The sequence below is a fragment of the Equus caballus genome, chromosome 1, assembly GCF_041296265.1.
Source record: "Equus caballus isolate H_3958 breed thoroughbred chromosome 1, TB-T2T, whole genome shotgun sequence".
Lineage (NCBI taxonomy): Eukaryota > Metazoa > Chordata > Mammalia > Perissodactyla > Equidae > Equus > Equus caballus.
In genome coordinates, this window is record NC_091684.1 from 52,296,104 (window position 1) to 52,312,942 (window position 16,839).

At 41.1% G+C, this 16,839-nt stretch overlaps 1 protein-coding gene across 5 annotated transcripts in view; it reads left to right on the forward strand.

The window, feature by feature from the left end:
- ARID5B (AT-rich interaction domain 5B) overlaps positions 1-16,839 on the forward strand; it is a 175,599-nt gene that overhangs the window by 140,964 nt on the left and 17,796 nt on the right. For all 5 annotated transcript variants that reach the window (XM_001503500.6, XM_005602398.4, XM_005602399.4 and 2 more), the window contains one exon: positions 9,440-9,537. In XM_001503500.6, coding sequence (XP_001503550.1) covers positions 9,440-9,537 — 98 coding nt within the window. The remainder of the gene's footprint in view (positions 1-9,439; positions 9,538-16,839) is intronic.

Genomic DNA, 16,839 nt, shown 5'->3' on the forward strand with positions numbered 1-16,839 from the left:
ACCCCCCTTTGACCAAAATGGAGAAAATGCAAAAGCAAACCATCATTGACTGCCTTTTCAAATGGCTCTACACTTTTGGGGGTTTATTGGGCCACTTTTGGAAACAGTCCCAATTAGTTCCAGGTTTGGCAAAATTGTAAACTTGTCGTAAAAACTACAAGTGGAAAACATATGTAACTCTCCCCTGTCAGGGAAATTAGTTGGGTCTGTAATTTTTTCCCATGTTGAGAAAGGGCTATTATTGTACAAGCAGCCAAGATTGCATAAAAGAAATTTCCCTTGGCAACATACCTGACATCTGTTCATGTCTAATATGGGAAATGTATTAAAGGCTTTCAAAAGTAATCAGTATTGGCCATTAAGGAATAGAATACAGCAGAATCTCCTCTCATTCTAGAGCAAAGAAGCTTTATTAGACAAGGGTCAGTGCCGCATAAACAGGAAGTTATCAAACTTATTCGGAACAGGCTCTGACACTCTTTATCAGCTAATTCTAACTGACAGGAATGGGTTATTTTTAGCCCACAGGAAAATTTGATGGCCACGGATTTTTACAGCATGTATTTTGAACCAATAAAATATTAAAGCAACAAACTCAGATTAAAATCTTGAAAGAAGAAGAAAGAGCTGCCTTAATGTAGCGCACAGAGATGACATCTGTAATAAAATCAATTGACATGGGAAGATGTCATCATTGGAAATATTTTCTCCACACAATGATCAGATTAAGTTGTGCATTTTCTTCTGCAATTGAATAAGAAATTATTTTTTCTTTTCTTATGAAGTAACCTGGGATATCTCTGTATCATAGTAAAATGACAGTAAGAGACACAAAGTCAAGAAAATGAAATTCATTTTAGCCCAAACATAATAACTAGTGTTTCTTGCCAGATAGAGCATATTGTTCCACAAACTAATATAATGGTTTGATGTCAAGGGCTTGGGATGGGAAAAGATGGCAAGCGTTATGTGATTCAGATCGTTGGGTATTTGCTATAGAGATATCTACTATGAATTCTGACTAAAAATTCTTTGATGTGGGAAAATATGCTTGTAAAATGTTTATTTAGCTTTAAATATTTATTTACTATGTGGGCTATATATATATGTTTATAAGGAAATACAATACTCATGTGAACTACATATAAAATGTGCGTTTCATAGACACGAATTTTCTTAAAATACTCGTTTTATCAAGTACCCTATGTAAAAATAAATACTGTAATTTTTCACTTGGTTGGATCTCTTGATAGGATGGGGAGATTGATTCCTTGCCACTGTGAGGTTCTGCAAAATCTTGAGCTAATTATAGCTTTTGTCCATGTGAAAAAGATGATAACTTATTCAGAGTTAGTCTCATAAATTTAGGAGTCAACCCCATAATCTAGACTTTTAAGTCTTAACTTTTATGGTTAGGAACAGAAATACACATTTTTATGAACTGTGACTGCAGATAAGTTACATGATATTGCACAACATTATGAAATGTCTTTTTAAACCCAGGAACTTTTTGTTACTCACTGATAGGGAGAGTGCCAGCAAATTTCACAGAATCAGCTTGTCCTGCTTTCATATCTTCTGTATCTTCACAAAGATTTTTTTTCATGCAGCAGCAAGTTGGTGCAGAATATACAAAAGAAACTTCTGATAAGTTTCAGGGAATTTGCAGTACTCTTTGAGCAAATAGTATTTATTCTTTTGTTAAATGAATGAATGACCACACAATTAGCAAATGACCTGATCACATATTTACAGAGTGTCTTACGTATATAAAGCATTGTGTTGGATGTTCTGGGAGATGCAAAAGTATCTAGACCAGTGGTTCCAGTTACCAGAGCCTGCCAGAGGAGGACGTAATTAGAATAATAAGACAAAGGGGGAAAAGATCAGTGCCCTGTTCAGGTAAAGTATTTCCCCATTTAGAGATGAGGGAAGGAAGACTTATGGCTCTAATGCCATTTGAGCAGAATTTTGGAGAAAGGGTAGAGTTTAGATGTAAAAGACCATGGTCTTCCAAGAACAGAAAACCAAATGGGGAAATAAAATGTGGAGGTAGAATGAAGTTGGTCCTAGAGAGTTTGAGTAACTTAAAGTAGAGTGACTAGGTGCCTGGGACAAATGGCCATGAAGGAAAGTCTAGAGGGAAGGATGGAGCCAAGTGAGGGAAGACCTTGGATGCTAGGCCCTGGAGTTATTCAGTAGGCAGCAGGGGCATGGGGGACACGTGGAAGATTGATAACAAGCTAAGTGCTGTGCTTTGCCACTTATTCTGCCTTCACTTTGTGTGTAGGTGGAGTGAAGTAGAGAGAGGCTTGGATGGGGGAATATGGAAAACCAGATTGGCATCTGTCTTCTGTCTGGTTATGAGCTTCATGTCTCTTCAGCCAAACCTCAAAAGGATGGGTGACCTCTGGGACCGTCCTTTTCTTCCTTCTCTCTCCCCTCACCCTTCAACTCCCTCATTGTTTACTGGGTCCCTGCCACTCTTCACAACACCCTACATCTTTCATCTCAGGCAGTGAATCTACATAGCCATCTTACTATAAAATCTACATCTGGTGCCATAAACTGGATGAAGCCAATTGGTGGGGTTTTTCCTTCCTTCCTCCCTACCTCCTTCCCTCTCTCCCTCCCTCTTTCTCCCCTCTCTCCCTTCCTTTCTTCCCTTCTTTTTTTTTAAAATGCCTCATACTACCTGTTGGCCCTGTAGGCACTGAGGTTTGCCAGTCCCATTCTACATTTAGGCTTTTGAACCTCCTGAGTACAAAATCCATTTTACTCCTATTATATTTTGACTAATAAAACTGAGATGTTCAGTAAGGATTCAGTTTTGAAGTCAGTCCAGGAGATGTGTGAATAATATCCAAAATCTGATGACTTAAGTTGCCATCATAGTGTTACTGGAGAACACTTAACTGTGAGATTATCTGATATCAGAAGCAAGTGTAGACTTGTCATTAGAGCTCAAAAAAGATCTTAGAATATTCTAGATCGGGGGTTCCCAAAGGCTACTCAAGATCTGGGGCTCAGATTTTCAATAGGGAACTTGAAAGTATAACTAGTTGTCTAGGCCTCCATACTGAGATGTTAACTCTGGAGTGGAGTCTAGGTCTGCGGACTTGAGAATCCTTTTCCTTAAGCTGCCCAGGTGATATTAATTCAAAGCTAATGGTAACAATGATTATTAACACTTAGGCTGCTGGCCCTCATGGCTATTAGCTTCCAAATGTGGCCCCCATCTAAGTCAAGTATCAAAGATTAGAAAGTTGTCTTCGTGCTATTACTAAATAAACATGCCAGAATATTAACATTTCCTTGGCTGAAAAGCAGCACAAAGTTTCCAGTGAGGATTTTTCCATTTGGTAAAATGGTAATCTAAATTGGGACTCGATAAGCTATTTTCATTTTGAATGAGAAAAAGTGTAGTGCCCTAACATTTTGATCTTTTGCAAATTGGCCTTTGTGGAGAGAAAGATCCTTGCCCTGCTGCAAATGAAGAAACTGAGGTGCAAGGAGATGAAATGAGTTGGATGGGGTCATCGTGATGTTCTTCAAGTTCTGACTTGTGAGAATTTGGGGCACAATTGTCTCAACCTCCTGTAGCATCATGGGAAGGAGATTCGTAAATGATCATTCTTCATGCCTTCCATTCCCAGCAGTCTCTTCTGGATCTGGAATGCTTCCACATATTTTGGGTGATGTTTTGGAAAAAGGATCTAATAACCTACCTTCATTAGTAGCATCTTTTCTCTCAGTTCTTCGTACCTATCATGAGCCTTACCATATATACTAACTACTAGCTGAGGTTTTATCTGACTCTTCAGAAAAATGTGTGAACTTAGGAGATGGGTCAAGAAGTCTGGATGAGGAAAATATTCAGTAATAGTAAAAACTTGGGAGTTTGAAATTTGTAGATGTGTCTCTTCTGCTGTTAACTTGTGATTGGATAAAGACATCTCTTTGGAATTCCTTTTGGTTATAAAAAGAAGCCATCTTAATTGGCTTGTTTTTGTTTGTGGTTATAAACTATTCCAAACCTTCTGGTTTGAATTGCGAATTATGGATTATTTCATTTCAGTCCTTCACAACCCTCAAATTGAATTAAAAAAAAAAGAGCCAAAGTTTTATTTTAAGCCTTTATAGCATTCAACTAATGGCTATATTCAGTTCCTTGGCCTCTTCTGCCTTTGCTATAAATTTATATTTTGTCTCTACATCCTTAGGTTTACAGATCATTAATGTATTGAATGGATTTGATTTCCCAAAAAACAATATCCTGGCATTTTGAGTGGTTGGCAGTGAGGACCCTTCCTTTATAGTCATATGTCCAACTTCCCTTTCCAAACGTTTTAGAGCATGGGTTACCTACAGTGGAAGAGGCAGAACTGGATAAAGCTTTGCTGATGAGCTAAAGAGGCCTTCACTTCAGTGTCTGGCGAAGCAATTAAAGCTTGCAGAGTAGCTTGGGGTATTACCAGGAATGCAGCATGTAGAGGGTGGTTTGCTAAAGTGATTTCCCTTTGGCTAACTATTTGATGGCGAGCCAAAGGCAATATTTGGAGAGAAGGTAGAGTAGGGAAATGGGTCTTGAGTAAATCTCATCCTAGAGGCAGAGGACCATGCAACTGGTGCCTTCTAAGAATGTCAGCTAGCAGCCCCGTCTCTCCCCACCGGTGAGATGGGACCATTATTTCTCATCTGGAAGAAGTCACTTGTCTTCTTGCTGGAAGGATTAGGTTTTGACATCAGACACTGGCTTTGACATCATCTCAAGACGTCTTCTGAATCTAACCCTAGTTCTCTGGACAGACAAAGCCTCTTGCTTAATTCAAAATTCTCGAAGCCAAAGATGATGTCATGTAGTTTTGAAAGGCTCCAGTTCCTGGAGTACTACCAGGAAAAAAAAGTCATCTTCCTTGAATTCAGTCCGCCCTCAAGGTGTCCCGAGAAGGAAGCTGTTTCTCAGAGCAGCCTGAGCAACACTGCTTGCAGGCAAACTCTCCTTTCACTTCATATTTCCTACACATTCTCAGGCCTTGGAAGCACTGATGTCCTTAAAGATTTCTGATTGCTCTGTCCTCACCAGCCCACAAAAATTCCAAGATTATTTCATCCCTGCAACCTCCAAGATAGAGAAATCAAGGTTCCAAGACCAGGTCTGGAGTGAAAATGGTTTTCTAAGTTTTTTTTTTTTTTAAGTGACAGGATATTTTCATCAAATAAAATTGTGGAAGCGAGAGATTCCTTTCCCACTCACTGGACCCGTTTTCTTGGAAGGGATGGGCACTGTGGAGAATTCATTTCAGGCCACCTGTAAAACACCACCTGGCTTCTAAAAAGCAGTTTGAAAGCCACTATATTTATAAGCAATGAAAACTTAATGAACATGCTAGATACAGAGTGCTTTTCAGTTTCTTGGGTCTTACCCACACTAGGAAAAGAAGTAACTGTCAAGTGTCTTCAAAGTGAGATTAAGTATCGCACACACCTAGATGGGTTTATTTTGCTTGGGTGTGGTCTGCTCAGTTTTTCCTCTTGCTTTACAATTAATTTTATGGGGTTATGCTTCCTGCTAAATTATGAACTCTTGAAAGCAGTCACCTCTCTTTCTTTTCTTGATATCTCCTGACCCTCAACCCTCCATCCTCCCCCTTCCACCTCCATGCCTCTGTACATGGCACAGTGCCCTGTAATGGTAAGCCATAGAAGATGGATTGATGTCAGGGATTCCTGTCAACTAAGTTGAGGACCTTGAAGGGGATGACTGGGGAAGCGCAATCCAAGAGAAATAACTGCTTGGATGAATTTGGCCATTTTCTTTAGGAAACAAAGAGCCAGAAGTTCTTTGTATCCTTAAAAACCTAAAATAACAGAAGGTCAGGTTGAAACGTGAACAGGACCAGCAGGCCTGAGGCTTAATAAGACAGTTGATCAAACTCAATCCATGGCTAGCTCAAACTTTCCAGCTGGATGGGGCTGGAGGCTAGATACCAGGAGGCAGACATCAGTTTTTCTCCTCATGGGAGTTTAAAGTTAACACTCATGCAGAGAAGACATTGGACAATAGCGTTAAAACCTTAAGCAAATGCATAATTAGGCACGACAAAAGCATATTGGTACAGAAGGCAGATTTACGTGGGTGGGAGCACGATGCCCAGTAGCTGGGCCAGGAGGAGTTCTCATGTCCTTTCCTCTCTCCTTAGGGCTCTGAGACCCATTGTAGGTTTGGACAATGAGAGGATTTAGACATTCCTCGCTTTAGAGCTTATGGTCAACGTTTGAATTAAAAGCACATCTGGGCACAAGAATAGAGATGTGTACCCCGGAGAACTGTATACTTAAAAGCATGTAGCAGTTGGAAAGAGCACATTTTATGACTTTTCCTGTGGAAAGAAAATATCTCAAAATGGCCTGATTCATCCAGGCTGGCCAGTGGGAGCTCGGTAAACAGAGAGATGACTTCCTTGAACCCCCAGCCCTTGTCTTTGCTCCAGATGAACCCTCGCTGGTAAAAACTATTTAAACACCAGAACCTGCTAGCAGGAGGCTAACACAGACCCCTAGCCAGCTGCACGTGGCTTATTAACATTGAGTGATGCTTGATGCTGGCTTCTTGCTGCCACAGTTTCAATCCAAGTGTGAAGAAGATTTTTTTTTTCCTTTTGATAATGCATTATTTATTCTTAAAGAAGTTTTGTCATTTCTGTGATAGGCAAGTGGTGGACAGGGCATTCCTGAGTCTACATGACAGGTTGTTGGAGGGGGACACGGTCAGTTTCCACACATTAAATAGCCCTCAGCAGTGGTCTCTGATTCATTACATTTTCACAATCTGTATTATTTTGTTCATATATTTGGGCACTTTATTTTTGGCATCTCCCACTAGGATGCAGTCGTGTTGGGTGTTGGGTCTGGTTTTTATTGATGCATCCCAGTAACAATGGGAGATGTTCAATAAATGTTTGGTGAATGAATGGGTGGGTGCATGGATGGATTCCAGTATCACTGGGACTTATTCATGACTCCATGATGAACATAATACAGAACCTCTGTTCTAACTAGAGACACAAGTGGTCAGAGTAGAAGCAGCCATAGTTTTACTTGATACTTTAAAAGAGTAAAATCTCAGAGTACTGGTAACCTAACTCACCCCCTGAGATTCTTGCTGCCTTCTTAGCTATGCTATTCCCCACTAGTGAGAGACCCAAAGCTCAAAGTTGAGAACTTGTAGCAGAAGCTGTGATCCCCACAGTCACCTGCCTCATTTGGAGCAAAAGGCCCCCAGAGTTCTGTATTATCACCCTGCTACACGCATGAGCTAATCATCAGGTCATTCCGATGAGGAGGCTGCTTTGATGTAGTGGAAAAAAGTCTGCTCTTGGGGCCATAAGACGTTGGTATGCGTCCCGGCATTGCCATTCTGCTGCTGTGTGTCTTGGGCAAGTCGTGCAACCTCTCTGAGTCTCACTCCCTTCATCTGTGAATGAGATTTCTATAATCTGCCTCACAGGCTGATAGGAGGATTAAATGATATCATGGATGTGAAAACTCCATAAAATATGAAATATAGTGCACACAAGAGATACAAGAATGACAGGAGTGATGGTTCCTTCTGAAGTGATTGCAGGGATGTACGTTGGCTGTTTTCTAGCCCTGCGGGGCTCCCCACACACCTCTTCTGAAGATGGGGCATGTGGAGGTGTGTTTCAAGGGGTCTCAGTATCCTTGGGGCTCTGAGGAAGGACGTAGACACTTGGGAGGGGGTCCTGCTGCTCCTTCCTTCATGCATAGGTCTCGAATAGATCAGCCTGAAATTGTATTATTTAAAGGGTTAGAGGGAGATTGTAATTAAATATAAAATAATTACCAAAATAGATATTGTGAGTGTTTTGAAAGGGGCTTGAAACCATTTATTATAATCTAAACCAAGCTACAAATAAAGGAGGATTTTAGTTTAGTTATAGCTGCTAGTAGATATAAGAGGTGGTTCTGTCTGCCGAGAACTATTGAAACAATTTGGTTCAAGAATGCTTCATGGGAAATTGAACAATGCAAAACTCACGTTGTCTCCAGGACCAACTTGGGCCTGTTGAGAAGGGTTTATGGAAATGAAGGAGTTCTTTTTATTTGAAATGGAAAAGGTACCGTTTACCCTATAATATTTAACCACCCTTCCCCTCCTCCTTAGATTGCAATTACAGAGCCCCTGGTTGCAAATTGAGATTTTTTCCCCCAGCTTGTTGCCTTTAGCCCCTAAGTGAACTCCGCTGGCAGCTCTGCGGGTATTTTTCAAAAGAAGCCTGCAGCTCTGATTGTATTAAATGCCACTGGCACCTCTGCCACGCCCTGCCCCCTGCACATTCCAGTAACAGAGTTTTCCTGTAACCCTGTTTAGAAACATTCACAAGGACCTCAGAACTTGTTCTGTTTTCCTAGTTTCAAGGAAACACTAGACTTGCTCGGATGCAGTAAATGACGTGGTTTCCCCAGATTAATCATTTGCCAGATCATGCATCTGTTATTTTGTAAAATCTTCATTTACGTACCAAAATAAAATTAAAGAAAAAAAATAAAACAAGACCATAGTGTGCCGTTCAGTATATTGCAAGCTGTTTGTTTTTATGCACCCGACTCAATAATAGGCGTAGCTTGCATCTTAGCTTTGGAATATGTTAGTTTGCATAGGCTTTGATCGATATCGCATTTTCCTGATCTAAGTGAATAAAAATAGACAGCTTGCGACATATACAGTTTCAAATTTTGGTTTTGTTCTGGTGGGTAGAGGCGCTGGCATAAAAACATACCCTAAGACGACTGTAAATTCTGTAACTAAACAGTTTTCCCTAGAGATTGCCTTACTTGACAGTCTTATAATTTGATCAGTTAATTAATTTGTGCAGTAATTTTATTTAGTTTTTAAAGCAGGCAACACGTCGCATAGTTCAAAAATCAGAAGATACAAAAGCAGGTTTGGTGAAAAGCCTCTCTCTTACCTATGTAGTCAGCCACTCGTATCCACATCCCTTAAGCAACCAGTGTTTATTCTGATTTCATTTAAACTGACGTCCTAAAATATATTTTAGCTAAAATCTTATTTTATTTTGATGCTTTATCACATGACAGAAAGGAACAGAGTATGAGTTTGGGACCTTGGGAGCCAATAACGACCTGAATATCCAGGGAGATGCCTTAGATGAAAATGCACTAAGGGTGACAAAATATAGAGCCAAAAGCAGAATTTCATTTTTATTGTAAAGAAAAGCGTTGAAAGTGAAATCTCACTACAGAACCGTAGGTCTCCCTGTATACTCATTTGGCTTTCTCTGTTTCTGGATTTCCAGAACAGACTGTTCTCTTCTGATTGTTGCCTATGTATTGAATCCTGGTTCTGTGAATCTCTTCTGATGCGAGATTGAATTTCCCATTGCCACTTTTTCAGATAACAGCCCGCCGTCAGTGGAAACATATTTATGATGAATTAGGCGGTAATCCTGGGAGCACCAGTGCCGCCACTTGCACCCGCAGACATTACGAAAGGTAAGAAACCCTTTCTTAGAACGTCCTCGCTTCATTCAAAGTGTGTTAATTGGAACAGCTTCTGGTCAAGGATAAGACAAGAGGAAGTCTTGCATACCGCCTGGTGATTTTCAGGGGACGTGGCTGTCTCTGGTTACAGGGGCTAAAATTAGATGGTCTTTTAGTTTGGTTTTATCCTGTGACCACCCGCCCGACAATACTTTTTTCTCCCCACAAGCATAGATTACTCACTATGTTCTCTGTAGGTTCATTTACTGTGAGAACCTTCAACTTCTGGAAACATTGGTCTACAGTGTTATTATGAAGTTACCAAGTAACTGTATTAACATTGAAATGTATTCACGTTGAATGTATTAAGATTGAAAAGTAATCATTTCTTTAATAAGAAAATTGGCCCCAGCTAAGATGCATTGTTTTTTCCCATCTTGGTATTTTTCTTCTATGGGTATGCTTTGACCCAGGAAGTCCCTTCTTGCCAAGTTCTGTGTGGGTTAGTTTTCTAACAATTTCAGCTTCTTTCAGAAAGGTGATAATAATGCAAACAAGAAACAGTGGCAGATTAGCTTATTATGAAGGTTGTATCCATAGGAATATTTCCTCTTTGCTTTAGGACTATGTTATCCACAGCATTGAAGAGCAGTTAGAAAATTCATGCGTTATCCTTGTTGTGTGCTTCAAGCCCATACTTAATTTGTTTAGGTCTTACCAACTTCCTTATCTCTGGTATTTCCCTGCTGAGGTGTTGACTGACTCAGCTCCCTAGTTTCAGATTCAGAGCTTGTGAGATCCAAGTAGAGGCGTGTGTGCGCGTGTGCGCGTGTGCCTATGTGTTTTAATAACTGCCACAGATGGGATGAAGTCAAGACACAGTCAGCTGAACAAACAGACCAGTCAGCTTGCTCATTTGAAAGGTAAAACACAACTGCTAGAGTTGATGGTTGCTCTTCACATAGTTACCATTCCAACTTCAACCCAGATGCTTAACACCCACCTTTGGGTCATACAAATGCATCTTCGGATAATGTCATCCAGCACATCAACTCTTAGTCATATTTCTTTTGAGGTCAATTATACTTTTATCTGTATTGCATTTAATGCAGAGCATCTTTTAGGATGGCCATTCAGTGAAACTTAGAATGTTTTTGTAGGTATAATCATGGTAAGCAGAGTTGAGTTTAGCATCCTATGAAAAATTCCCAGTTTTCCCTAGAGATTGCCTTACTTGACAGTGTCATAATCCAGAAGGATTTTTAAAAATTGGTGACAGGAATTCAAATCATTACTCTTCATAGCATTGTTTTCAATATAGCGCACGAATTTTTTAAAATGTGAGTGCTATTTCAGTATTTAATACAAAAGCCCACCTTCTCACTGAACATAACAGGTACACCACTGAAATCCTCATACAAAATAGCTTTGGTATCTCATGTGGGTGTTCCGTAAATAGTATCTAACGTACCAGAGGTGACTTCTCTTTCACTTATGAGTCAAGGCTTTAATCAGAACATTTTCATTAGAAACACAGTCTCCACTTTCAAATAGCTTCTGTTATGATGGTGAACGTTCCTTACCTCCATGTGCAAATGTCCCCAACACCCGAACCATCAAACTTAAAGGACCAGATAGCAAGTAAAATTTGATAAAGGACTGTACCTCAGCTGTTAGCTGGCTCACTTAGTTAAAGAATGAAAAATTAATCAAATGTATTACAAAACATCACATGGTCAAAAACAAATAAATAAGGTTTGAGATGGAAAAAGGATTGGATCTAATAGAAGTGTGTGTGTGTGCACGTGCGCATGTGCGCACACGTATGTGTTTAATTTACTTAAGCAGTTGTGTGGATAAAAATAGCCTCAATCTTAAATGAAATGCCAAGATACATTCTTTTGAAGATTGTGTACTTTATTTCATGATTTACCTCTTCCTGGAGTAGCAGAATCCCAAATGCCTTCAATCAGTCAAACTGGAAAATTCTAGTAGAGATGCCTCAAACTTTAGCAACTAAGGAACATTGTTAAAGATTTTTTTTCTAATTTCTCTTCTCGCCTCATTCTTGGGAGCAGACTGGATATTTCGTAAAGGTTTGGTCTCCCACTGGATTAAATTTTTTGAAAAGCTGTGTCACTTACTCTTCTAAATCTAGAGTTTGTTTGGTCAGTGTATCCGCCAGGATCCAGTAAGGAAAATAAAAACCACCCTAGGTATTTAACAAAGAGAATTTACTATGGAGAATTGGCTGAAACAAGTGTGGGTGTGAAGCACTATGTTAATGTGGAGGTAATAACCACAGGTTCCCCGGGGCTCAGGGAATAGAGAAAAAGGGTTAGCTTATCACCACCCAGATGTTTGAGAGTGAGTCTCACAGAGCTGGGGTTCAGATCCCTTCCAGGGAGAGGCACCCAACCAGTGCTGATACTTCAGGGGCTCAGAGGAGGAGCCCTGCTGAGCTGGGCTCAGCCCTGAGGAGGCAGTGCTCTGTGGCTGGTGCTAGACCTCAGAGGAAATGCACTGAAACTATTCTGGGATTGTTGAAAGAAGCCAGAGGCTGGAACCAACTGCTGCTGCTAAGTTATTGTTGGGATGGCACTGAAATGAAAAGCAAGCAAAATAGAAGGAGGTCCCCTTTCCCCTTCTTTGGCCTGCTAGGGCCCCATTTGGAGAACCCCAATAGGAAGACAGCTGACAAAAAAAGACACGTAATTTACAGAGTCCCAGCATCACCAAGCAGAGCACAGAAGGGTGGATTGCAAATAACTGATTTTTTTTTTTCCTAAATCAGACTGTACTTACAGGAATGCCATTCTCACTCATTTGAACCAATCATGACCTCAAAGGAATCACCCATACTTCTGTGTTTTGTGGTGGGGAGAAAAGTCTGGGAACTACTGCTCTAGATGTCTTACTTCTCTTCAGTGGGTCTACCAGAGAAGGGCAGAGGGCACTTGGATCTGTCCAGGGACTTGAAACAATTGTATTTTGGTCGAAGAAGAGACTGAAGCTCTTGACTACAACTGTGTTTCGTGCTTATGGCAGATTTCATCCATTCTTGCTAGTTATAGGCTGTGATAACACAATTAAAATGGTGATGACTAGATTGCTGAAGGACCAATGTTTTCAAGAAGGTTCAAGGAGTTCAGAAGGGTCAAGATGTTGTAGGCAAATATCTAGTCTGGACATGCCTTTGGAAATTTTTTAAGCCTTCCAGACTAGATCAGAATCATGGGAGCTCCCCCTCTACTGCCGGATCATCTGGTCTCTCGTTCTCTTCACTTTAATATAGACTGACTTCTTTTCCTATCCCTACCTCCAGCTTTGCTTTCCTAGAAGAAGAAGACATGAGTGCCCTATTGTGCATTATCCACTGATTTATTCTTCGTGCAGCATGGTTCATGTTTCCAGTAAATGTTTTCATTTTCCAACAAGAAAAAATGTAGCCAGTTCCTCAGTAAATGTTACTTGTATATTCGTTGGGCACTTTTGGTTTATTAATGAGTGTAATAATGAAAGTGCGGGTTGTTGAAAAGAATCAATGGGTGTTTTTATTTAAGGCATAGCAGAAATGGTACAATGCCTGTGAATGCATCATTGTCGCTGAAGGCCTGACTCGTCCAAACTTGCCTCTGATTGGTTTAAATCAAATAGGTCTAAGCCACTTCATAAAAATGTCTTTGTCAGCCTGGTTTTGCTTCCAAACCTATTCATCTCTGTCAGTTTTTAATATTAGTACCAGGCTCCTGGCCATAGTCCATTAGTACTGTACTTAATTGCTCGTGTTACAGATGATCACCAATATAAAAAGCATTAATGCTTCCCCATCACAAGACTCTTGCTATGTAGATGTCTCAAACTCAGCGAAGCTTATGAAGTGTGGTTACTCTGGACATTTCTTGCTCAGGATTTATAGATAAAGTTCCTGTAGGTTATAATGCAAAAAAAAAAAAAAAATGCCTACCTCCTGGGCAGGACCCTTCTAAGTGGAATATTGGCTTTCTTGTCCAACTCTTTATTCAAGGTACCTCGAATTGCTTTCTTTTATCAGTAAAGGAACAAAAAGGAAAATGATTACTTTCATGGAATTCTCTTCGTTTGATTTTCTGGAATAGTAATTCACTTTAAAGGCTTTGTTTTCACATGCAGATTTGCTTTCTTTTTTTAAAAAAAATGTTTTTTAAGCACATGCAAGGAGAAAAAATCTTTACACAGAATACCAGATTACTGGTTTTAATTTTCCTGAATAAATTACATAGTCTGTTTCTGCGGTGCACATGAAGTTGTTATTAGGGATTTAAAAAGGAGCGTTAAGGCAAAAAGTACTTTATGATCTGCTTTTCTGAGTATTTAGAAAATCAAAATCATGACAAATGTATGTGTTCGGGGGGGGAAATGAGCAATTATGCTTCATCTTCTTGCATACTTAATACCCAATATCAAATTCTGACCTTTTGCTTCTCCCTTAAGCAGTCCTCGGGCAGGACTGTCATGCCGCATCCTGAGGCAGCTTCCTTTGCAGTGGCTTGGGGTGAGCTGTACCCAAGCCAGATGCACTTGGGCAGAACCCGAGTGACAGTCAGCTGGCGCTTCGGCCTTTATTCTCTGAAGGTGGAAGGCAGGGTGTGGGAGGTTCATGTTTTGAGTATAAGTATGTGCTTTAAGATAAATGCCAAAAATGTATCAGGTTGTCAGGAACTCAGCTAATCGTATTGTGGGTAAAGGCCAAGGGAAAGTAAGGTGAGCTACAGTTCTGTTCATGTCCAGGACACGATTTGGCGTATTCGTGCTCATTTTAATACCGTTGCTGTTAATCGGTGCACAGTTCGCAAAGTCACAGGCAGGCTCCCAGCATTTTAGATCTGAGCCATCCCTTCACAGTCCTGCAGACCAATGCCGCTCAAGTGAGGTGACCCATCCGTCAAGTGACCCATCCGTGAACTGTGTGCTCCCAGCCCGCGAGGGGCAGGGCACAGCCACTGCGAGTAAGCATTGGTACACTTACAAACCCATTTGCCAGAATAATTTTATGTCCATTCGATCTAATAAAAAATTGGAGCTTGGATTTTGTAGGCCTTTTTAAAAATTTCATTTTTCTAGTAATTCATTTTTAGGGTGTTTTACAAAAGTATCAGCGGGCAACAAATGGGAAATTTAGAAAACTAGTCCTTCTCCCCAGGTCATTGGAGAAGCACAGCCCCACGCCAGTGGTCACAAACTCAGATGTTTATGGGAGCAGGTAGCACAGGTGAGGGCAGGTGGCCAGGCAGGAAGGTGGGAAGCCGGCACACGCAGCCCAGCCAGAGGGGGCAGTGGGATCAGCCAACGCTCTTGCCTTAGGCAGGTACAGTCTCTTTGCTTCCAGACCTTCCATGTGTTCAAGGTAATTTTTATATGAAATCACCTGACTTACAAATATTGGCTCCATTATTTCTGAAAATATTTTACATAAGCTAAACTAAACATGCCCGTGGGCACAATGCGCCCACAGGCTACCAGGTTCCATGAGCACGATCTTTGTCGCTGGGCTAATGCAGTCTCTGCTTAAACACCCTGTCGTGAGAGGGCAGGGAAGAAGCGCCACTGTTGAAGGCACTCTTCCTCTAAACGCTCTTCCACATGTCGAGCAAAATGCCTTGTGTGGCTTTCCATGGACCCCTCCTTGCCTTTTGGGGTTGACTTGTTCTGTGTCTCCCTTTTCCCAGTGACAGGCCTCCATATGCTTGGTAAAGCTCCTCTCTCGCTTCAGGCCTTCCTATTCCATTCAACCAAGCCTCAGAGCATGATTTATGGACTTTCACTAGTTTTGCTTGCTCTTGTGTAGATGCCTCCAATTTGTGTCATTCAGAATACCCAAAGCTAATCCAGATGTGACATATAGTACTTGGGATGTGGGCAGTGTCCGTCCATCAGCATAGCCTAAGATGACATTTGAAATTGGTAAGAAGCCCTCTTCTAGGGGCCAGTTTCTTTTTCTTGGGTAGGATACATTTGCCATTGGATTGACTGCCTTTTTCCTTTGCTGCTGCCCTCAAGAGCCAGTTGCTGTTTTTTGAACATCTGCCATGTGCAAAGCACTCTCAGGGATATTGTAAATGTAGGAACCAAAGAGTTTAGAATAAGGCTGGCAAACAATGAAGAGGTTGTTACCACATTCATGGCAGAGACTGCTCAGGGAACTTGATGCTGCTTCCCATGAGCCCAGGGTCAGCCTCAGAATTCTTCTCAATATGACACCCCCAGGCACACTACCAACTCATCAGACCTGGGAGGTGCTGTGATCCTTGGCTTACCCAGCTTACCATATGATCCAACTCATAGTCCATACATACATGAAAGAGGGTTAAATATTTAAGTCTATCAAAACCTTGGGAAGTAAGAGATACAAATAATAAGTTCAACAGGGGTCAAAGAAAGAAGAGAGGACTTCCAACTAGAAAGAGCAGAGTCTTCCAGGAGGATCTAGAATTTGAACTGGATCTTAAAGAGGTTAGGTTAGAACTTAAGATATATCCTCCTACATTGCTTAAATAATTCAATTGTGGAATTCAGGAACAGCAAAGAAACTGTTTTTGAGGGCAAGGACTATGTGGTATTGCTTTCCTTAAGACTCCCTATTGCAGCCAGCGCAGCAGCATGAACATATCAAGGACTCAGGAATTAGGAGTTGAATGAATTAAGTTAAATACAAACAAAAAGGACAGTTTCCTCAAGGAAATGTGTGCAAAGAGGTAGGGAATGAGGTAGTAGAAGGGGCTATCAGGAGAGTCCAAAAGTTGAACTTCCAAATTGGAGACACCAAAGGCAGGTCTTGCAGTTTATCCTCTCGGTGTCTGTTAACTCTCTTGCCTTGAGGTCCAATGGGTAGACCATGCTCCATCCTCACCCGTGGTGGAGTTGACCAATCTATGAATTTGCGTCTCCTTTCTAAACACTGTCTTGATAATCAGGGCCCTGGCCAGTGGACATTCTGTTGGTAACACCTCTGCAACATGCTACCCAGGCACTCTCATCTTCCTTATCCCCTAAACCCACAGAAGGCCTCCTGGCCCTTATCAATAACCGGCAGTCCAGGAAATATCACACAAGGGGCTGAGATTAGAGAGGCTGAGGCTGTGCTTCTGTTCCTCCATCTATACCCCACCATTCTTACAAGGACCTGAATCAGGTAGATGTAAGCACCCTACACCTGGAGTAGCTGCTTCTTATCATCAGTAAAGAATTTCTCCCTAAAGGAGAGTCAGGTAATTTCATAAGCAAGAGCCTCCCTCCGTATCACTCAGCATGCCTAAAATGCTCTGATAACTTTCC